The sequence below is a fragment of the Mustela nigripes genome, chromosome 1, assembly GCF_022355385.1.
Source record: "Mustela nigripes isolate SB6536 chromosome 1, MUSNIG.SB6536, whole genome shotgun sequence".
NCBI lineage: Eukaryota > Metazoa > Chordata > Mammalia > Carnivora > Mustelidae > Mustela > Mustela nigripes.
Genome location: NC_081557.1, coordinates 188,051,596 through 188,075,946, shown reverse-complemented (window position 1 = coordinate 188,075,946; position 24,351 = coordinate 188,051,596). Strand labels below are relative to the sequence as shown.

General features: G+C 36.1%; 1 protein-coding gene and 1 pseudogene across 4 annotated transcripts in view; one reads left to right on the top strand and one right to left on the bottom strand.

Annotated features, from left to right (window-relative positions):
• The window catches only part of INTU (inturned planar cell polarity protein), a 90,841-nt gene that overhangs the window by 31,135 nt on the left and 35,355 nt on the right, over positions 1-24,351 (bottom strand). For all 4 annotated transcript variants that reach the window (XM_059378175.1, XM_059378193.1, XM_059378182.1 and 1 more), the window contains exons 4-6: positions 15,220-15,423; positions 10,374-10,492; positions 4,438-4,527 (exon numbers count right to left, since the gene is read on the bottom strand). In XM_059378175.1, coding sequence (XP_059234158.1) covers positions 4,438-4,527; positions 10,374-10,492; positions 15,220-15,423 — 413 coding nt within the window. The remainder of the gene's footprint in view (positions 1-4,437; positions 4,528-10,373; positions 10,493-15,219; positions 15,424-24,351) is intronic.
• Positions 5,469-5,593, top strand: LOC132008616 (U2 spliceosomal RNA; annotated as a pseudogene).

Sequence of the window (24,351 nt, the reverse complement as noted above, 5' to 3'; positions counted from 1 at the left end):
ATCCCATTTCCCCACAGCTTTTAATGTCTAATGACATCAGGGGAGCAATGTGGTAGAAAGAATTCAGAAAGACTCCTTCAATTTGTAATTCTGCTTTTTGCCAGTTATGTGACCTTTGGCAAGTTATTTAATCTTCTCTTGGTTTTACTTTCCTCATTTATAAAATGGGGCCAGAGATCACGAAGTACATCTGGAGCTGATTTTGAAGATTAAGTGAGATTAATGAATGTAAAGTACCTAATGCAGTCCGTGGGTTCACAGTGTGCTCATTATAAATGTCAACCCAACTCTTACCTCCAACTATAAAAATAAGATATATTTAAAAATACTTGCAAAAAATTAAGAAGGAGAAAACAATAATATAAGACATATCATTAGAGACATCACTTTAAAGTTAAATATTTCTTACAGTTGACCCTTAAACAATGCAGGGGCTAGGGGTCCCAATACTCCAGGCAGTTGAAAATTCAAGTACAACTTTTTAACTCCCCCAAAACTTAAATACTAATAGCTTACTGTTGACTAAAAGCCTTACTGATAAAGTAAACAGTTGTTTAACACATACTTTGTATGTTACATGTATTATATACAGTATTCTGACAATACAGTAAGCTAGAGGAAAGAAAATTTTATTAAGAAAACCATAAGAAGAGAAATTGATACCATAAGTTTGTATCATCTGTTTACAAGATAAATCATCCATCTATTTGTTAGTACCTGTGACAATACAATCTTATATAATACAAAACACTATAGATGTTACACATGTTACTGACACTAAAGATCCAAAATGAAAAGATAATGCTAAAAAGAAATAAAATATTTATTTACAAACAATTCATGCATTCATAACAAAGCAGCAGCAATATGATTTCTTTATGGTAGCCTAATATAATTGACAGCATAGCTTCATGGCAGCCTAACCCATAACACTAGAGAATGAAGTATTAAAATATTTTCAGGGCATGCTGGAAACACTTTACTTTTTTTCTTAAATCAGTTACCTGTGATGGTATACTGATATGCAGTTTTCCCCTATTACAAGAAGGAGAGGCATACTGTATGGTAGTATAATTTTTTTGAAAGAAAGTTATAAAATAGAAAAATAACATATTATTAATTTTATGTTAAATATCAATCACCTTATCTAGGTAAGGACACACTATCACCTTACACACGAGTTTTGCACGTGGTGTTCTACATAATCAATACTTAGACGATGATGACGACGACATAGCTCTTGCTGTACAATTATCAGATTTTCACATGAAGACACACACATACACAACAGATAAGTTTATTAGCTACATGGCATGACGATTATCTACTATTCATTCAGTGGAAGTGGGTCATCATAAAGATCTTCACCCCTATCATCTTCATGTTGAGCAAGCTGAGGAGGAGGAGCAGAGGTTGGTCTTGCTGTCTCAGGGGTGGCAGAGGCAGAAGATGTGGAGGTAAAGGGGAAGCAAGAGAGGCAGGCACACTCAGTTTAACTTTACAGAAATATATGGTAATTTCTTTTTTTCATTTCTCTAAAAACATTCCTATATGGCATCAAACTTTCTTCCACTGTTTGCTTTATTATCAGTGCCCATATCATAGAAGGGTCCATGTTATAAAAGAAGTCAAAGCAGTCCTGAATAATCAGAATCCTTCTGCCAGACTATCTAGTATCAGTTTTTTTCTGGCAGTCCCCCCGTCTTGCCACCTTGTTGCCATATCCAATACTTGGCATGACTTCCTTGATTGGCTCTTTCACGATTTCCTTGATTGGCTCTGTCATAAATCCTGTGAAGTCATGCACAACATCTGGACACCATTTTCTTCAGCAGGAATTTATTGTTTCTGGCTTGATGGCTTTAATGGCCTTTTCGATAACAACAATGGCATCCTCAGTGGTGTAATACTTCCAGACTTCATGTTCTATCAGGGTTCTCTTCTACAGCATTGACAATCCTTTCCATAGGGTACCATGTGTAACAAGCCTTAGAGGCTGAATTAGAGATTGCTGTTTTGGGGGGCAAGTAGACTGACATCTTCAGTGTTGAACTCATGGGGTTCTGGGTGGCGAGGGGCACTGTCAAATAGCAAAAGAATTTTCAAAGGCAAAGTAGTTTCTGATTTTAGGGACAAAGCATCAATGGAACCAATCCAGAAAAAGGGTTTTCAATGTCCAAGACTTCTTGTGGTACAACCAAAAGACTGGTAGCTAATATTATCTGGTGTATCTTTTTCCTTCAAGGTTTGGGGTTAATGAGCTTTATAGATAAGGGCAGTCCTGATCATAAACCCAAATGTGTTGGCATAAGAGGGTAGAGTTAGCCTATTCCTTCCTGTCTTAAATCCTGGTGCTCACTTTTCTTCTTTAATAATGTCCTATGCAATATTTTTCTCCCCCAGAATAGGGCAATTTTGTCTGCATTAAAAACCTTGAGGCAGATATTCTTTCTCCTCACTGATTTTCTTAATGGCATCTGGGAACTCATCTGCTGTCTCTTAGCAGAATCTGCTTCTCCTGTTATCTTGACATTTTTAAAGCTAAACCTCCTTGTAAAATTGTCAAGCCACCCTTTGCTGGCATTAAAATCTCCTGCTTTAGAGCCACATTTTTTTTTTTTGTTTTTGCCTCAAGTTGTCATATAATAATTGCTTTTTCTCAAATCACATTAGAGTCTATAAGTATGCCTTTCTTATAGTAATCCTATACCTATTTAAAGCCGGATTTTCAATACATCATAAAAAGATATTTCACAGAAAGTGCAGTGTTTTTGCACCTGCTGGCATAACTGCAGTGATAACTTCATGAATTTCCTTTCTCTTTTTACAATGGCCTGTGCACTGGATTTATTTATCTTGAAATGGCGGGCAACCGCAGGTGCAGACCTCAATGTATAGTACATATCAAGCAATTCAACTTTTTCTTGTAATGTCATAACTTTCCTCTGCTTCTTGGGAGCACTTCCAGCATTACTAATAGCACTTCATATGGGTCTCCTGGTGTTATTCAAGGCTTACAGTATTGCACTAAACACAATGAAAAATATGCAAGAACTGTGAGAAATCACTTTTTATTGCAATAAACAATTTACTGGAAAGACAAACTATTCACAGAGATGATTAGTGTCATAGGGAGTTTTAAGCAGATAATCATAACACAAGCTCACTGCAACAGCAATTGGAGGTGGCTATGAAATTCTTACAGTAGTACAATATGCACTATAGTAATTTTATGCAGTTATGATTTAATACTGCATCTTTACTTTATTCACATCTCTCTCAACTATGAATTGCTCCATTCAAGTGTTTGTACGAGTTTTGATAAATTTTAACTTTTAATAATAGACTTGTGTATACTTCATGGTAATGATGATGAGACAGACTAGTATCTACATATATTTTATGCATTCATGATATACCTTTTTCTCAATTTTTTCAATATTTCTATGCTATGCAGTTTATCTGCAAGTTCTTTCATATTGTCACAAATCTCCAAAAAAATTTCCAATATAGTTATTGAAAAAAACCCCACGCATAAGTGGATCAATGCAATTTGAACCCATGTTCTCCAAGGGTCAACTCTATTTTGTCCAGGGCACTCAACATCAGGACCAAACACCTTTCTACTTGACCTTTAATTCTCCAAAATCTCCAACAGTAAAAAACTACAAACACATAAAATCCATACTACAATCTTGTCAAAAGTTGCCTCTTTTGACAACTGAAGTAGAGAAGGTCATCTCTCAGCTCCATATTGGCCATATCTCAGAAAGAAGTGTACTGAAAGCCGGGCCCCTAGAAATTTTTCTAGCACTTTTCTGTTTTGTTTTCAATTAAGTAATTATTTATTTATTTTGAGAGAAAAAGAGAGAGCAAGAGGGGGAAGGGCAGAGGGAGAGAGAGAATCTCAAGCAGGCTCCATGCTCAGTGTAGAGCATGACACATGGATCTATCCCAGGATACTGAGATCATGACCTGAGCCAAAATCAAAATCAAGAGTTGGACGCTGGGTGCCTGGGTGGCTCAGTGGGTTAAAGCCTCTGCCTTCGGCTCAGTCATGATCTCAGGGTCCTGGGATCAAGCCCCGCATCGGGCTCTCTGCTGAGCAGGGAGCCTGCTTCCCTTCCTTTCTCTCTGCCTGCCTTTCTGCCTACTTGTGATCCCTGTCTGTCTAATAAATAAATAAAATCTTAAAAAAAAAAAATGAGTTGGACGCTTAATTACTTGAGTCACCCAGGTACCCAGGTGCCCCTTTTCTGTATTTTTAAATACCAAATTAGCATGGTAGCTATTGTAGTGGTGCAAGAGATCTTTAAACTGTAAAACTGAAAGACTTTGCTTTCGCCAAAAATGTCATAATTTTAATGAAACAGACTTTGTTAGCAGTATTTCAGAAATGATTTTAAGGTAAAAAAAAAAAAAAAGATCTCAACTTACTTTTCAGCAGGCAGGCCAATTAACAACAACTTGTCAGATTCTTTCCAATAAGCCACATGGATTTGTTTCCCATTTAAAAGAAGGGATGAGCTAGGAAAAAGTAGAGTGAAAATAAGTTAGAATATCTTTAAATGTCATAAAATTATAAACAGTCATTCATAAAAGATTACATATAGTATGATTTAAGAAATGCATGCTTAATGAGCAAATTTCTTGGCATATACCTAATTGTCACACAGAAAGGGCAAGTAATTATGTAACAACAAAAAATATATTCTGAAATATTTTTTTAAAACCTATAAAAAAGCTCTAGGTCAAATGAAGGTAGACTTCTTACAGCCAAAAGTAGTGAAATTCTTTAATTAACATTAAATGACTATATGCTACTTTTTTCAGAAGAAAGCTCCCATTAGTATGCAAATTTAACAAATCTTTTCTCACTGCCTATTTATAAACATGATTTATTATGAGAAATTACAAAAATAGGAAGATACAGTCCCAGCTCACAAGATAATAATTCAATATAGGACATAGGTACATAAGCAAGTAACCAAAATATAAGTCAGATTTAAATGTGTTCTCAAAGAAATGTTTAGAATAATGTATATATTCATTGTGGTGATGGCTTCAGGGTCTATATGCCTCTGTTGAAACTGATCAGATTGTACATTTTACATATATGCAGTTTACTATACTTTAATTAGTTGGAAAACTAAATGTGATCTAAAAAGAGATATATAATGAACTATGAAAACATGGAGAGCATAATGATTCCATCCCGAGTATGGGTAGGTAGTAGAAAGAAAATAAAATGAAAATACACTCAGTGATTTTTTTTTTCTTTAAACTAGAATACATACATCAGTCTGTCTGCTGAGTCCTTAGGATTTAATATACCTTCTATACTGCAGTAGATATTATTATTTTTATTATAATCAAATGCATACTATTTGTGAGACATGATATTTTTTCATCTTTCTAACATCCTCTTCAGGCATTACCATCACTGGTTTTTAAAATTGTTGTTAAAAATCGCTTCTTGGCCTTTTGGCTAAGATCAAGTGTAAAATCGTTGTTAAATTTTTATTTAGATTCCAGTTATTTAAGACACAGTGTAATAATAGTATCAGATATACAATGTAGTGATTCAACACTTCCATACACCAGGTGGTTGCTCATCACCTATTTAGCTCATTCCCCTACCTACCTTCCTCCCCACACTAGAAGTTCTTCTCTATAGTTAAGAATTGGTTTCTTTGCCTCCCTCTCTCTTTTTATCCTCCCTTTGCTCAACTGTTTTTTTTTCCTTAAATTTCACATGAATGAAATCACCTGGTATTTGTCTTTCTGAATTATTTCGCTTAGCATAACACTCTCTAGCTCCACCCATGTCATTGCAAAGATAAAGACTTCACTAAAAAAGAGAAATACAGGCCAGTATTCCTGATGAACATGGATGTAAATATTCTCAATAAACTACTGGCAAACCAGATCCAACAATATATTAAAAAAATCATTCCCCATGATTAAAGTGGGATTTATTGCTGGGTTGCAAGAGTGGGTTCAATATTTGCAAATCAATCAACATTATAAGTCATATTGATAAAAGGATAAGAACCATATTATTTCAATTATAGATACAGAAAAAATATTTGACAAAATATAACATTCACTCATGAAAAGATTCTCAACAAAGTAGGTTTATTTATTTTAAAAGATTTTATTTACTTATTTGAGAAAGAGAGATAGTAAGAGAGAAAGAGAGAGATTACAAACAGGGGCAAAGGGCAGAGGGAGAAGCAGACTCCTCACGAGCAGGGAGACTGATGTGGGGCTCGATCCCAGGACCCTGGGATCATGACCTGAGCGAAAGGCAGACGCCTAACTAACTGAGCCACCCGGACACCCAACAAAGTAGGTTTGGAGGGAACATATTTCAACAAAATAATGGCCATATATGAGAAACCCAGAGCTAATATCATTCTCAATGAGGAAAAAAAGCTTTTCCTGTATGGTCCGGCACACAACAGGGATGTCCACCTTCACCACGGTTATTTAACATAGTAATAAATCCCAGCCTCAGCAATCAGACAACAAAAAGAAATAAAAGGCATGCAAATTGACAAGGAAGAAGTAAAACTTTCACTATTTGCAGATGAAATTATACTGTTTAGAAAACCCCCAAAATTCCACCAAAAACCTACTATAACTGATGCACGAATCTAGTAAAGTCCCAGGATACAAAGTCCCAGGATACAAAATCAACATACAGAAATCTATTGCATTTCTCTACACAAGTAATGAAGCAGCAGCAGGAGAAATTAAAAAATCAATCCCATTTACAATCATACCAAAAACTGTAAGATACCTAGGAACAAACCCAACCAAAGAGGTAAAAGACCTGTACTCTGAAAACTATAGAGCACAGATGAAAGAAATTGAAGAAGGACACAAGAAGTGGGAAGACTTATTCCATGCTCATGGATAGAAAGAACAAATACTACTATAATGTCTATACTAGGGGGGCGCCTGGGTGGCTCAGTGGGTTAAAGCCTCTGCCTTCAGCTAAGCTCATGATCCCAGTGTCCTGGGATCGAGCCCCACATCGGGCTCTCTGCTCAGCAGGGAGCCTGCTTCCCCCTACCTCTCTCTGCCTACTTGTGATCTCTCTCTGATAAATAAATAAAAAATCTTAAAAGAATAATGTCTATACCAGGGGTGTCTAGGTAGCTCCGTGGGTAGAGCCTCTGCCTTTGGCTCGGGCCATGATCTCAGGGTCCTGGGATAGAGCCCCACATCAGGCTCTCTGCTCGGCGGAGAGCCTGCTTCCCCCCTACCTCTTTGCTTCCCTCTCTGCCTACTTGTGACCTATTTGTCAAATAAATAAATAAAATCTTAAAAAAAAAAAAAGTCTATACTACCCAAAGCAATATATACATTTAATGCAATACCTACCAAAATACTACCAGCATCAAAATACCACAAAGCTAGAACAACCAATCCTAAAATTGTATGAAACCACAAAGACCCCAAATTGCCAGAGCAATCTTGAAAAAGAAAGGCAAAGTGGGAGCCATCATAATTCTGGACTTCAAGCTATACTACAATGCTGTTTAGAGATCAAGACGGTATGGTACTGGCATAAAAACAGACACATAGATCAGGGGAACTGAAAAGAAAACCCAGAAATGAACTCAGACCTACATGGTCAATTAATCTTCTACAAACAGGAAAGAATATCCAAAAAGAAAAAGACAATCTCTTCAACAAGTGGTGTTGGGAAAACTGGTCAGCTACATGCAAAAGAATGAAACTGGACCATTTTCTTACACCATACACAAAAATAAATTCAAACTGGATTTAAGACCTAAATGTGAGACAGGAAACCAATAAAATCCTAGAGGAGAACATAGGCAGTAACTGCTTTGATATTGGCCATAGGAACCTCCTTCCAGATATATCTCCTAAGGCAAGGGAAACAAAAGCAAAAATAAACTATTGGGACATCATCAAAATTAAAAGCTGCACAGCAAAGGAAACCATCAACAAAAGTAAAAGACAACATATGGAATGGGAGAAGGTATTTGCAAATGACGTATCTAATGAAGGGTTGGTATCCAAAATCTATAAAGAACTTAAAAAATTCAAAGCCCCCGGGGCGCCTGGGTGGCTCAGTGGGTTAAGCCACTGCCTTCGGCTCGGGTCATGATCTCAGGGTCCTGGGATTGAGTCCCGAATCGGGCTCTCTGCTCAGCAGGGAGCCTGCTTCCTTCTCTCTCTCTCTCTGCCTGCCTCTCAGTGTACTTGTAATTTCTCTCTGTCAAATAAAAAAAAAAAAAAATCTTAAAAAAAAAATTCAAAGCCCCCCAAGTGAATAATCCAAATAAAAAAAGGACATGAACAGACATTTTCCCAAAGAAGACATCCAAATGGCCAACCGACACATGAAAAGATGCTCAACATTAATCACCACTAGGGAAATGCAAACCTGAACTACAATGAGGTATCACTTCATACCTATCAGAATGGTTAATATCAACAATACAAGAAACAGGAAGCGCTAGTGGTCAAAGGGGAACCCTCCTACACTGTTGGTGGGAATGCAAACTGGTGCAGCCACTCTGGAAAACAGTATGGGATGTCCTCAAAAAGTTAAAAGGAGAATTGCACTACTAAGAATTTACCCTAAGAATACAAAAACACTAATTCAAAGGGATACATATACTTTGATATTTATAAGCAGCTTATCTATAATAGCTAAATTTTAAAAAAGATTTTATTTATTTATTTGACGGACAGAGATCAAAAGTAGGCAGAGAGGCAGGCAGAGAGAGAGGAGGAAAAAGGCTCCCCGATGAGTAGAGAGCCCAACACGGGGCTCGATCCCAGGGGATCCCAGGTGACCCTGGGATCACAACCTGGGCTGAAGGCAGAGGCTTTAACTCACTGAGACACCCAAGCATCCCTATAATAGCTAAATTATTGAAAGAGCCCAAAAGTCCATTGACTGATGAATGGGTAGAAAAGATGTAGTGTGTGTGTTTGTGTGTGTGTATAAATATAAATGTATGTATATATATAATGGAATATTACTCAGCTGTAAAACAATAAAATAAAATCTTGCCATTTGCAATGATGTGGATGGATGGAGCTAGAGAGCATTATGCTAAGTGAAATAAGTTAGAGAAAGACACATACCATATGATTTTACTCAACACTTCTTTTTAATGCAAAAAAATGTTTTTAAAAGATTTTATTTATCTATTTGACAGAGAGACAGAGAGAATGAGAGAGAGAGAGCATGAGTGGAGAAAGGTCAGTGGGAGAAGCAGGTTCCCTGCCAAGCAGGGAACCGGATGCAGGACTCAATCCTGGGACTCCAGGGTCATGACCTGAGCAAAATGCAGTCACCCAACCAATTGAGCCACCCAGGTGCCCCTTTTTAATGCAAACTTATACATGAAATGTAGCCTCAGTTACTGTCTTGAAAATGAACCCCATGGTTAAATATAAATTTCATTTAGAAAAAGAAATTCTCCTTCCTATTGTCTTGCCAACCTTATCTTTTAAAATCATACAAGTATCATTTTTACCAGAAGATGGGAAAAGCTAAAGTCTTAGAAAATCTAATTTTATATTTTATATATTATGGAGCTCTTAAAAAACTTGAGATAAATGCCTATTTTGTAAAGTCTAAAATTGTTGAATTAAGGAAGAAAAATGGTTAGTAATCCCATTTATTTATTTAATTTTATTTAAAAAATAAATAAATAAAACTCAAAAGTTTTCAGCATTCTCCCATAAATTAACTGTGGCATTTCAAAGTTAGGGCTTAATAAATGAATGTGGAATGGGATATGTGGCTCTATAACTGACTATATGGTATATTTTGTTTTTCCAAGAAATTATTTCACATAATTCTTGCTTATCCATCATTGAATGAATTTGCATAGATGATAACTGCATTCTGACTCTTCTTTTTAAAGTGTATGTGTTTTCTGTATTTTTCTGTCATACTTGTAGAACATGAAAAATTCAGTGTTCAGTCATTCTTGCCAACCACAGAAGTACTGCCTAGCGAGTTAATAATCAAGACAAAAGCATGAAAAAGCAGACTCAATGTAATGCCATGCTTAAGAGATACTATCTTCATGAATAAATTCTGAAATGTAGGTCCATTAGTCCACCTTTGTGATTTAAAGTGTGCCAAAACACCCAGATTTATAGCTGTATTTAGAACCTACACTTTTATATAGGTGACTACAAGAAATAATTTGGGTGAGAAACAAAATACTTACAGATATCATATCTGCTGTATAGCTATCTATATTACAGATACAAATATATTTGTATAATAGATACTTATATCACTATATTTTAAGAGGTACAGCGCTTGAAAAAACCAGAATTAAAGCTAAAGAAAAATCAATTCTTACCTAGTAACTTGTGTCCCAGTTACATTTTCCAACATGTCACAGAGTGTGAGAAATATCCCTCTCACACTTTTAAGTTTCTGAGATGCATCAGATACTGGACAATGATAAAGAATTTCTTGCTGTTAGATGAAAAGAAATAGAAATGATCAGCCTCCCATATTTTGGTCATGGAAAGTTCAGAATTCACTATTAAGAAAAGAACAAAAAAATCAATCTTTTCAGCTTCAAAGGAAGCATTATTCAAACAAACACAAGGAGGGAAGTATGTCTGGAATTTTAACACATTACCTAGTATTTAAAACACTACATTTGAAAGTAAGTTACAGACTGTCAAAACTGGTCATAATATCAAAATATACACCGAGTAGGACACTGATTAGTTAGAATGATTATAATTAATTTCACTGTTTAATTACTTTCATTACTGACATTTAATAGATAACCTTCGTCATCTTTGGTGAAATCATCATTTTAACCCGAGACAATACTGCAATTAAATTTACAAAGAACACAAAATTATAGTAGTGCAGATAGCAGTATTTCTGATGCTATACTATCTTATCTGTCTTAAATTTAAGAGGGTTTTCCCACCACAAGTTAATCTGAATTCAAACTTTAAAAGAAACCACATTTTAAATCATAGAAAAAACTAGATCTATATAATTCACAAAATGCTTAATATTTTTTTCTTTTCAAGAAGAGCATATTTCCAGGAAACAGTTTTACAAAATAAAATAAATTTCAAAATCAGGATGTGCTTTGGGTTAGAACTTTTACACAAAGGGATGAATCATTCTGTATCTCACTTTTTTTGTTGTGACTTAAAGCAACATGTTATTTTTCTCACAAGGCAAACTAAAAGCTGGCAAAATAAAAATTTCTAGATAGAAACCACAGAGAATTCAGAGTAGCTATTTAATATTTAACATCCTTAAATATTCATACAGTAACTATTGAAAGCCCAAACTCCTAAAATATGTCTTTCTTCAGTTCTCTAAAGAGTGCCCTATATCTTGTTTTGGTCCCTCTTTACAATAAATAATTACGTGACTTAGTATCCATGTCTTGGCAATTTTTACATTAGGATAAATATAAAAAATGATAAACTGGACACATCTTTTTAAATATTAATAAGCACATCAGTATATGCAAATTGCTATAGAACATGTTGGCCAAATACACGCTGCCTAACACTCAAATTTTCTTACAACATTTCTAGGATAAAAAGCTATAAAAATTTTTTCTTTAGAAATTAAGCCAAACATCAGTTAAGATCTTCTGTTAATGCTTACTTAATAAATTTAAACCTCGACTAGTAAATACACATTGCATTTAGCCAAATACCAAACACCACTTTAAACAAATAACCTTACCGTCTTTGATTGGATTTTTGATATTTCTAAGTCTTGTAAGTTGAAGAAGACAAGGTTTTATTAAATATGTAACTCACATGAAAACAAAACACCCTATGACATTTTATTGTAAAGTAAGACCAAACAGGCCATTTGAGAAAGTCTCTTTTTTCCAAACCCTGTAGCAACCAGCCCAGAAAGCCTCAGTATTAAGGACCTGGCAAACTCTACAGTTCCTAACCAATTTAATTAGCTTTTATTTTTTATTTTTAGGCACTTGTTAGTAGCATGCATTTGCAGCAGCTTCCACTCTGTTCAGTAAGAATAAAAAGCCTCTTCTAATTACAATATTGATATAGGGCTCTCAATAGACAGAAACCTGTTCATTTGAGAAACATCTACACATTTTCCCATGGAAAGAAAGCCAAAGATGACAAAAGGCTTTGGTGGTATTCTACTCCAAGATGACCTAGAAAGTTTCAGGGTGCTACCATCCCAGAATTTTGTTGTACGTTTTATATAACAAACAGTTAATTTTCTCATTTGCTTTAAGGTATAAAATAAATATATGCAAGAAATCAGAATAATTAACCTTAGGTCTCTTATGTTTTCAGAATACAGAAAATTACAAAAAATACATAGAAGTAAAAAATCCCTTCTTTTCCATTTCAATTATTGACTAAATTTTGATATACAAAGATGCAACACAAAGAAATGCACCCCTTGGAGAAAATGGCTTTGGCAATCAGAATGGCCTGCAAGGATTTCAACAGCAAAGAAATGTAAATTAGGTTAACAACTTTTAGATGGCGCTTCTGCTTGAAGCACTATGGAACTATGGCTAGAACATAACTTGCTGAAATGCTGGATATGTAAGAAATGTAAAGGTTTTCTAAGGACGTCTTCTCCATACCCTTTCAATCGCCTTCCTCAGAACTGCAAAGCAAGAGGGCTTTAGCCGGCAGTGGTGAGTGGTGGGCAGAGGGACAGAGGGCTGATGCCTACAAGAGTGTCAATCAGTACAGAGTATTTTCCTAATGGCTAGGTAGGTAAGATGAACCTAGGACCACTGTGTTAAACCTGGACTCTTGATAAAGTCTGAGTACCTTAGGTGAGTGGCAGAAGCAGAAGCAGAAGCAAATTCTCTCTGGAGGAAGGCATTCCTACCTTCTAACCACAGGACTTCCAGAGGTAAAATCAAGTAGTAAGCCTAGTCAGTGATCACCAAGGGCACAAGAAGGCAAACTACCACATGTCAGTTAGGAGTTAGAGAAGATGGAATGGGCAGATACAGAATAGAGAACACAGAATACATATGAAATACTTGGAGAAATGAAGTATAGAATCACAAAGACAAGCAAGCAGCAAGAGACTACCAGGAGTATCATGACAGATTTGAAAGGCAGACTAAAGATTTTTCAGGAAATCCTGAAAATAAAAATGATTGTTTAAATAGAAAACACAAGAGTGAGATTAAAAACAGTTTGGACATAGCAGAAGAAAGAAATTAAACAAAAAAATAAATAAAAGATCCTTATAGAGGAATGACTGACAGTAGACTTAACAGCAATTACTGAAATCAGAAGACAAAGGAATACTATCTTCTATTTTTTTTAAGATTTTATTTATTTGACAGAGAGACACAGCGAGAGAGGGAACACAAGCAGGGGAAGTGGGAGAGGGAGAAACAGGCTTCCTGCCTAGCAGAGAGCCCGATGCAGGGCTTGATCCCAGAACCCTGGAATCATGACCCAGCCCAAGGCAGCCGCCCAACAACTGAGCCACCCAGGCGCCCCAGGAATACTATCTTTAAAGAGATTAGAGAAAATAACTTTCTACCATAATGACATAAGCAATACCATGCGTTGACTTCATCTTCTCCCTTGCCACACAGGAAAACTGTGTTTTCTTACCTCTTTGAATTGGGAGAGACCATATAACTAGTTGAGGCACTGGAACACGGGCAGAAGTGATGTTAGAACTTTTTTTTTTTTTTTTTTTTGGTGGTAAAAAGTGGTTTTTTATTGAATGGGGACGGGACCCATGGGCAGAAAGAGCTGCTGCCCCGAACTTTTTTTTTTTTTTAACCATTTGATATACTGTTTATTTTACTTGAATGTAAGTTCTCTTTTTTTTGGTAATTTTATTTTGTTTTTCAATGTTCCAAGATTCATTGTTTATGCACCACACCAAGTGCTCCATGCAATATGTGCCCTCCTTAACTTTTAAGTTAGAACTCTGAACTGTCTCATGGGATATTAGATGCTTTCTCTCTTCTCTCATTGGTGAACGAGATGCAAATGACCCAATGGAGGACTCCAAAGCCTTTGGGAATCAATGGAACCATTAGATGAAGGGCTCCAACTACTAGGCTACATGACCGGGAACATTTATATTGAAATGAGAAATGAACTTCTATTATGTTAAGCCACTAAGACATCAGGGCTGTTACAGAATAGGCCTGGCCTATTCTGACTAATACTATGTAGAATTATAAAGCACCTTTCAAGAAGAGGTGAAAAAAAACATCATCAGAGAAATAACAACAAAAACAATTTACCATCAAGAGACTTTCACTATAAAGAAATGCCTGAAATATATGTCTTAAGAAGAAGAAAAATGATCAAGTAAGGACAGTCTGAGATGTAAGAAAGAATAGTGAGTAAAGAAAATGATAAGAATATATGCAAATTTAAAAATTCATTTGTATGGAGCATAATGCAAAAAATGATTTTTATAATGTATTGTATGTTTTATAATATATAAAATGTAATAATAATTAATAGTAGTAGAACTAGCATAATTATGTCCAATTTCTGGAATTAAAAACATGACAGCACAGGGCACCTGGATGGCTCAGTTGGTTAAACATCTGACTCTTGATTTCGGTTCAGGTCATGATCTCAGGGTCGTGAGACCTGAGCCCCACATTAGGCTCCACACTGTGCATGAAGCCTGCTTAAGATTCTCTCTCTCTCTTTCACTTTGTCCCTACCCCCCTACTTGTGTGCATGCACGTGTGCTCTCTCTCTAAAATAAATAAATAAGTATTTTTAAAAAATGATAGCACTAAAATACTCAGGAAAATAGCATGTATGTGAAGAGGGGATAATCTGAATTAAGGTATACTAAGGGCCCTGAATTATTTTGAAAAAGAGTTAAAGCAGCGTTACAGAATCTGCTAAGACAAATATGATAAAATTTTATAGGCAATCACATAAAATATAGTATATAGCAAGCAATGACAGGTAAGAAAAATACTATAGAAAAAGTAGTTAAAATAGAAATCTTTAAAGAAGATAGAAAAAATTCAAATATTTCAATAATCTGTATAAATGGACTCATTAAGCTTATCAGTTAGAAGATTGCTATGTGTAAGAGACATACCACAACCCTAAAGACACAGAATGACTGAAAAAAAGTGCTCGTCATTCACTTGAAAGACTATAAAAGGACCTTATTCTTTTCCTTTGCACGTTTGAGAAAGCACTCACCTCCTCTTTTGATGTTTCTGAGTCAAGCTGCAGTGTGAGATACATAACGATGTGAGGAGTGTTTAGGATATTTTGCTGGATACCTTCAACCTCCTCTCCCCACAGAAGTTTGACTAAATCATTTGTGTTCGACTGTGCCTTTTTCTGTCTTGGTTGAGTTGTTTCCTTCTTCACAGCATATGCATTTTCAAAGGTCAGTTTTACCTTTAACGAAACAACAAGTAGATTTTTCAACAGGGAAAGGTCAGTTGCAGTTTTCACAAAGAAGGGTCTGTACATATATAGACACTTAGGTACACAGAGTATATCTAAAAATCATCCTAGAATATGAGCTCTTTGGTGTCAAGGACTATGTATTCTTTTTTTTCTTTTTCTTTCTTCTTTTTTTTTTTTCTTGGTTAAAATTTTATTTATTTATTTGACAGACAGAGAGAGAGACAGTGAGAGAAGGAACACAAGCCCCCAGAGGGAGAAGCAGGCTTCCCGCTGTGCGGGGATCCAGATCACAAATGGAGAGGAAGGCGGAGGCTTAATGACTGAGCCACCCAGGCACCCTAAGGATTATGTAATCTGCTTACATTTGTATCTCCAGCTCCTAGCCTAGTTTTTGGTACATATTATTACATGTATTTATTGAGTAAGAATTTATAATTCTCTGTACAAAATTTTATTTATTTAAATTTAATCACTGTATTCTAAGATACCGATAACAAAGAAATACAATAGAAAAACAAAAATTCATACAATCTCATAATTCAAAAAGAGGAGCAAAGTATTATGAATGCTAATAGCTCATCTGGGGAAAGAAAAAAGAAGAAATATAGGATTAAAAGGAACTGCATATAACCAGGTTAGCTGTCCTTTCAAGTGGGGCGATATTCAAATATTTTTCTCTCACTTTCTGGTCCTTTAAAATAAAGACCAAGGAGAGAAAAAACTATCAACATGCTAGATCTGGGACCACGGGCCTGAGAAGATTATAAGTTTTATCAAGATAGTTTTATTTTCACGGCCTGATGTCAGACAAGATTGGTAAGAATACAGAATGTGACCATTCTCCAATTGTTGAAAGCTAGCTTCCACTTCTCAATTACTTTTACTTGAAAAGGAGATAGGTGTCTAGATGCCAGCTGGCCAAAGATAACTTGTTCATTTTAAAGAAGCACCAGTGTGTATCTTGACTAAAAGAAGTTTTCACCAGATATAGCTAATTTGGTGTAGTAAAAACATCATCATAAGCTATATAACCACAAAGTATTCCTAATGTTTAAAATCTTATCAGAATACAGAGGAGTAAAATAGGATATGCTAACTATAATAATCCATAGAGTTCCAAATTTAAACACAGTGACTCTTTTAAAATTAGATTAAATTTTATTTTCAAAGATTTTATTTATTTGACAGAGATCACAAGTATGCAGAGAGGCAGGCAGAGAGAGGGGGGTGGGAAGCAGGCTCTCCACTGAGCAGAGAGCCCGATGCAGGGCTCGATCCCAGGACCCTGGGATCATGACCTGAGCTGAAGGCAGAGGCTTTAACCCACTGAGCCACCCAGGTGCCCCTTAAAATTAGATTAAATTTTAAGTAAAAAAATAAATTCATGTTTGATTAAGAATAAAAAAGTCTGTTCAATATGTGTTTGTTAAATCATCACACTGGACACTTTAAAAAATCATGAACAGGGCACCTGGGTGGCTTAGTGGGTTAAGCCTCTGCCTTCAGCTCAGGTCATGATCTCAGTGTCCTGGGATTGAGCCCCACATTGGGCTCTCTGCTTGGCGGGGAGCTTGCTTCCCCCCCTCTCTCTGCCTGCCCCTCTGTCCACTTGTGATCTCTGTCAAATAAATAAATAAAATCTTTAAAAAAAATCATGAACAACCAAAATATATACAATTTTTATTTGTTAATCATACCTCAATAGGCTGGGGGTGGGAAATATCTAGCCAATATTTAAAAGCAGATAAAATTGTACACATTAAGTTGCATTGGGGAGGAAAATATTTAGAAGTTATTATCAAGATAGGGGCACGTGGGTGGTTCAGTCTGTTAAGCATCGAACTCCTGATTCTGGCTCAGGTCACGATCTCAGCGTCCTGGGACTGAGCCCCATGTTGGGCTCCATGCTCAGTGAGGAGTCTGCTTGTCTCCCTTTGCCCCTCCCCCGTTAACTCTCTCTCTCTCAAATAAATAAATCTTAAAAAAAGTTATTATCAAGATAGTAATAAATAATCCCTCATTCTTAATGTTATTATTTTTTTTAAAGATTTTATTTATTTGACAGAGAAAGAGAGCACACAATTAGGGGGAGTGGCAGGCTCCTTGGCTGAGCAGGGAGACCAATGTAGGACTCGATCCCAGGACCCTGGAGCCATGACCTGAGCCAAAGGCAGACGATTAACTGACTGAACTACCCAGGTACTCAAGAGGTACAATTTTTAAGGCCAATTTTAAATGTGATAAATATTAACATATATAGTCACTTTTTTTAAAAAATGAGCTTTATGGACTTATATTTTATCATCAATACAGAGGAGTAAAATAGGATATGCTAACTATAATAATCCGTAGAGTTCCAAATTTAAACACAGTGACTCTTTTAAAATTAGATTAAATTTTATTTTTAAAGATTTTATTTATTTGACAGACAGAGATCACAAGTATGCAGAGAGGCAGGCAGAGAGAGGGGGGTGGGAAGCCCCTCTCTTATTTAAAAAATAAGCATATTATTTTAAAAAAATTCATTCATAATCCCACTAGACCATCTAACTGTTATACTATAAAATAAATCTGCCCTGAGAATAAAACCTTCCAAAAGACAAATATCTAAATATCCTTTTTTGTCAACAAGGAGGGACTATTTACAATTGTGTTCAATTTTGCTTATCTGTAGCTATCCGTGGCATCTAAAGGGCACTAAATTATCTTTGTATACCTAAAGTGAATTAAGTTAAACATCTTTTCTAAAATAAGTCTCAGATTTATTTTATTAACAAATAGAAAAGAAACATGAGGTTTAAACTCATTAATATGTATATATTCAGAGAAAGATAAACTAGGTCAAGATCAGTAGTAATCTATATAGAAAGTAGGAGGGGAGAAATCCTTCAGAAAATTTTCCTGAGGCCTAATGATCATGTTTCTGTACAAAACATGTAATATTCCAAATGGAAAAGCCAACCTTTACTAAATTTTTTATATTTGCTATAAACCTATTGAAAAATGGGTTCTTAATATTACAACACTGTATCCAAAAAGGCTGGATAGAAAATTAGTGTATTTAGGGGGAAATAATAAGCAAACTCAACAAAAATATAAAAAATTAGAGACCCTATATGGGAAAAATCAAGCAAGTTCTGATGAAACTTAAAATTAAGGTGAGAGACTGCTGAAGAGACACTGTTTTAGAAACGGTCTTAGAAGAATGTGAAAAAGAATTTCTTGGTGTGAGGTGTTGACCCAAACAAGCAACAGGTAAGCATTAGATGGCCTAAAAGACTATATTCTGAGAGTTGCATCTGTTCTACAGGGCAACGTTCAAAATATGTATATATAAATAGAAATACAAATATAAGCAAAAAAAAACCCATATAAAATCCTTGAAGAATGACCTTATGAAGTGAACGGTTTGGTGGTTGAGATCAGATAAATAAAAGATAAATAAAAAAATAAATAAAAGATAAAATTCTTTTATCCAAGAATGAGAATTTAAGAGTTTCCAGAAGAAAATATATGGGTGGTGTTCCTTGGTGATGGTGTTGAAAATGTGAGAGATCTGAGAATTTGGGGAAATCCTGAACCCAGAGCTTATGACAGGTGAGATGGAAGCTATGAGATTGTCCCCAGGCTTGGGCTTTGGTGAGGAGCAATATATATGAATGGAGGGAGAAATATGACCACAGGGAGCATGAGATCATTAGCATCCTAGGGAAGCAGATGTCACAGAGATAGGCTGGCTGGGTTTGTTGGAGTGTCTGTGAGAGTAGCGCATACCAGTAGTAAACAAGGAGAAAGGTGGTCTTCGGAGAAAGAAATGTGCCTCAGAACAGGGAGAGCATCTTTTCCGTTTGAGACTCTTGTCGGTAGAGAGGTTAAGAGACTGGCTGTGACTCACCAAAAATGACAAAAGGAAATGAGGTGGTAAACTCAAAATAAAAGCTCACTAATTTTACTTTAGGCAGCAAAAACAACCTAAAATTTAAGACTAGTTTGTTATGCTTAGTGAAAAATGACATACTTGAAAACTAACTAATGTTATACTTGGCAGACAACTGCACTTCTTTTCTGTGGTGTAAGGGCATTTTCCCCTCACCATGTCAAAAACTCAAATATACACACCACAGAACCATCCATTAAAATTCTTTTAAGGACTATTTTAGCCACCATTCTTCTGATTTAAGTAAAGTTAGCAGCATTACGCAAAGATAATTATACTTTAGCAAGGCATTTTGAAAAGCTTACATGTTAAGTAGCTTTAAATTTCAGGATATCTGGTTGCCTTGATAAAATAATGGATGAGACAAATAACTAAATTAAGAGTTATGTGCTTTTTTAAAAAAGGGGTCTATATACATAAATACTGAAGATATATTTTATAGAAAACTTTTGTTCAGAAACATCTAGGAGGGAGCACCTGGTTAGTTCAGTCGGTTGAGTGTCTGACTCTTGTTTTTGGTTCAAGGTTCAAGGATCATAGGATGGAGTCCCACATCGGGCTCTGTGCTTAGTGCATGGAGTCTCTCTCTCCCTCTGCCCCTCCCCCAGCTTGTCATCTCTAAATGAATAAATAAAATCTGAGGGGGAAAAACCCATCTAATATAAAATAGTTTACATGAAACCTCTTACAAAAGGATTTTCTGTTCCTCCATGAACATTAATCTATGATATGTTTCATCATTCCTCATTGCCTGTCTCTCTCAAAATGTGTGTGTGTGTGTGTGTGTGTGTGTGTGTGGTGTGCAATTTGCTCATCCTTTCTTCTTTTCCTTCCAGTTCAGGAGATGATGTACCTTTCCTTGGGTCAGAAGACATGCTCTCCATAATTCATCATTGCCAAAATCTTGTTTAATTACCCTTTCTCTACTTCTCTCTTCAACCCATCCATTTAACAAGCAATGTCTCTTCAGCCTCTGTCAAACAAACAAGCAAATTCTTTCTTTCTTTTAGCTACCAAGCCATCCTCTTCACAGATGGGAACCAGGGAGGTTGTCAGAATCTGAAGCAGCTCCAAGAGCTGACCAGTCTCTCACCCTCTGCTCACAGCCCTCCTGGGATCTCTCTCACAACATCTACACTGCTATCTGCCCATCTGATCCTTTCTCCTTTTCCTGGCAGATGCTTTGAATATTCCTCAGTCACAATTCTGAAGAACAGGAGTGTATCTGACTTAGCAAATTCTCTCTCCTTGATCCTCTTCTGTTTAAGGCAATCTCACTCAAGATGAAACCTGGAAGGCATGTTAGACTTCTCTTTATCCCACAGGAAGCACTATCGTATGCTTCACATTATCTTGAATCTAATCTATTCCTTCCTCCATATCCATAGGCTTTTATCAGCTCTCTTCTGGACTGCTGTGAAGCCAATCACCTGGTTTTCCTACCTCCAGGCCTATTCAGAATGAAATATTCCTAAAATGCAAATCTGATCAGTCAGTCCTCCACGTTAAAATATCCACATAGATGATACTTCTGGGTTCTGAGAATAGATTAGATTTACATTTAAAAAAAAAATTTGCCAGTCTATTTCCTAATTTTTCCATGGTTTATATATCACTTTTGTTTAACAAGGAGATAATAAAAGTTAAAACATTCCACCCAACCATCATCTCCTTTAAAAAGACTTTCCCCCCTCTTTTGGGCCTAAGAAATACTTCAGAGGTAAGAGTCCAGGACTAATGTTTTACAGGCTGATCTGTGAAAGGAGTTGGTGGCTTCCTCCAAAGCTCCAGGAAAATGAGGTATGGCCCAATGCTTAATGCAATCTACCCTGGTCAACAGCAGAATTTGGACCCAAGCTCCCTGAAGAAGCCAGGAATGAGTGATATATACTTAATATATATTATGTACTTGTTGAATAAATATGAGTGCATAAGAGCTGCAGTAGTAAAGGTCACAGTCAGCAATCACAAGGGTACTTGTACCTTTGTTCTTGTCATTTTAAATACTGAAAACCTCTTTTTTTCAAACTCACAACTTCCTATTTAAAAAATTTCAAACTTGGGCGCCTGGGTGGCTCAGTGGGTTAAGCCGCTGCCTTCGGCTCAGGTCATGATCTCAGGGTCCTGGGATCGAGTCCCGCATCGGGCTCTCTGCTCAGCAGGGAGCCTGCTTCCGTCTCTCTCTCTCTGCCTGCCTCTCCGACTACTTGTGATTTCCCTCTGTCAAATAAATAAATAAAATCTTTAAAAAAAAAAAAATAAATAAAAAATAAAAAATAAAAAATTTCAAACATATGGAAAAGTTGCAATAACATAATAATTACCCATGCATTATTCCTCACACAGTTTCACCAATTTTTAACATTTTGTCACATTTGCTTTCTCCTTGTCTTCTCTGTCTTACTCCCCTTTCCTTCCATCCTCACCCCTACTTTATATACTCAAAAAAAATTTGGCTGCATCACTTCAGAATTATCTGGTGACATTTTAATGCTTTACTGCTAAATACCTGAGCACATATCTCTTAAGTATAGGGGCTTTCTCCTACACAACCAAATATAATTATCATACTTAGGAATTTGAATATTAAATATAATACTGTTCTCAAGTCTGTGCCCAAATTTCCCCAATTGTCCCAATATAGCTGCTACCCACTGCAATCCAAGATCAATTTAGGATTAGCCACTGCACTTAGTTCTATGTCATTTCATTCTGCTTTAGCCTAAAACAATTCTCCAGCTTTCTTTTTCTTTCAAGACAGAAAACATTTTTAGAGAAATCTAAGATAACTATTTTTGCAGAATTTTATAACTTGGCTTTAAAAGAAGTAATTTAGTCTTTTTGTACCTCACCTAGCATATAGGCTTCACCTCCGGATTTCATTCTGGTATTCTGAATCTATTTATAACAGAACTTACTTAAAAATCAAGCACAGAACTGCAGAGTTGGAATTGGGTTCAGATATATTTGTTCAAATCTCCTCTGATTATAGATGAGAAAACTGAAACCCAGAACAGTCTGGCAACTTGCTCAGAGCAAGGTTTAAAATGGAGCTCCGACCTCATTCTACCACATTACCACATTGTAGATAGCTCCCAGGCCATCTTCTGTCAGATGACAAGAGCATTTATTTTTTTTTTTTTTTTTTTTTTTTTTTTTAAATTTTATTTATTTATTTGACAGACAGATCACAAGTAGGCAGAGAGGCAGGCAGAGAGGCAGGCAGAGAGAGAGGGGGAAGCAGACTCCCCACCGAGCAGAGAGCCTGATGCGGGGCTTGATCCCAGGACCTCAGGACCATGACCTGAGCCAAGGGTGGAGGCTTTAACCCACTGAGCCACCCAGGCGCCCCAGACAAGAGCATTTAGACCATATTTATACATCAAGCAGAAGTTTAAAATATTGCTGTTAGAGGAGTGCCTGGGTGGCTCAGTCGTTAAGCATCTGCCTTCAGTTCAGGTCATGATCCCAGGATCCTGGGATCGAGCCCCCCCATCAGGCTCCCTGCTCAGCGGGAAGCCTGCTCCTCCCTCTCCCACTCCCCCTGCTTATGTTCGCTCTCCCACTGTGTCTCTCTCTGCCAAATAAATAAATCAAATCTTTAAAAAAATAAAATAAAATATTGCTGTTAGACAATTCCAAATTTAAATGTTAAAAAGTCTCCTTTGGTATTCTTTATAAATGAATATTCCTCTTCTCTTACTGCTTGAGTGATTGTTTCAGCTGCCATAGATACAAATCAGGTAAAACAACTTTTTCGGGGACAATTCCACCTCAGTTTGTTCTAGCCCAGCAGGAATGAAGACCCACCCAAGTTGTGTGAGAGATGGAAGGATCATGCTCTGCAGTCAGTTTCAGTTCCTTGAGTTATTAACTCTGCAACCTTGGAGAAACCGTTACATCTCTCTGATTCTTTTTCTTCACATACAAAATAGAAACACAATTATTGGTATCCTACAGGCTATTGTGAGGAATAAATTAAATCGCTAAAGAAAATGAGATTAGCAAAGCACCAACAAACTGCCTGGTATGTACAAACACTAGTTCTCTTCCCAATTCCACTCCTGTCCTCCCTGAGCCTCCTACGAACTCCTAGTTTATACGGCTGGTAGAGAGAAGCACACCCCTTTCAACACTAATGATATAAGAAAGATGTGGTTTACTAATTAAACATTACTTCTAGTTAAAGGAATTTTAACTATGTTTTAAATCATTATTAAAGATACATCATGCTAAAAGCTGGTGCTTGGTTTTGAGCATGACACAGCTATAATACCAATTCTGCTAGCAAAACAAAAAATGCATATATGTTTATACTCAAAGGGTTAAACTAGAATAAAATATTCCAAAACATTAAACATGAACATCTTCAGGTAATGGGATTTTAAAAGATTTTGTCCCTTACTTCTTCGTATCTTCCTCTTTACAATGAACATGTACTACCTTTATAATAAGAAGAAAGTTTATTTTCTTAAGTAGAAAAGATTTTAAAAGATTTAAAACCTTAAAAAGATTTTAATAATATACATCTTATGACAGGGTAATATCCTCAAATTAAATGCTGTCAAAATCACTCTGAACTTAGATTAGGAAGGCAAGAATGTGCTAGAGTAGAACATACTCTCTCAATATGATAAATTCAAACAACTCAAAACAGTTTTTCTTCCACTTTCAAAACAAACTGCTATTTCTTCATTTAGGCACAAGATGTACATATTGGCATGTAAAAGCCGTGTGCATGCGTGTGTGTGTATGTGTGTGTGTGTGTGTGTGGGTATGTGTATTTAAATACAGAACCACACTTAATGCAGCAAGATGCTCACATCATAAAAGGCAAACTGGGCCAACAGCAGATACACAACTCCTACTTCATATTTAATAAGGGCATGTAAATGGTGGGTGGAACCGGACAAAAATATTTAAATCATTATTTCTTCCTCTCTCTTTTTTTTTCACTTCTGAGTGTGAATAGCTGAATC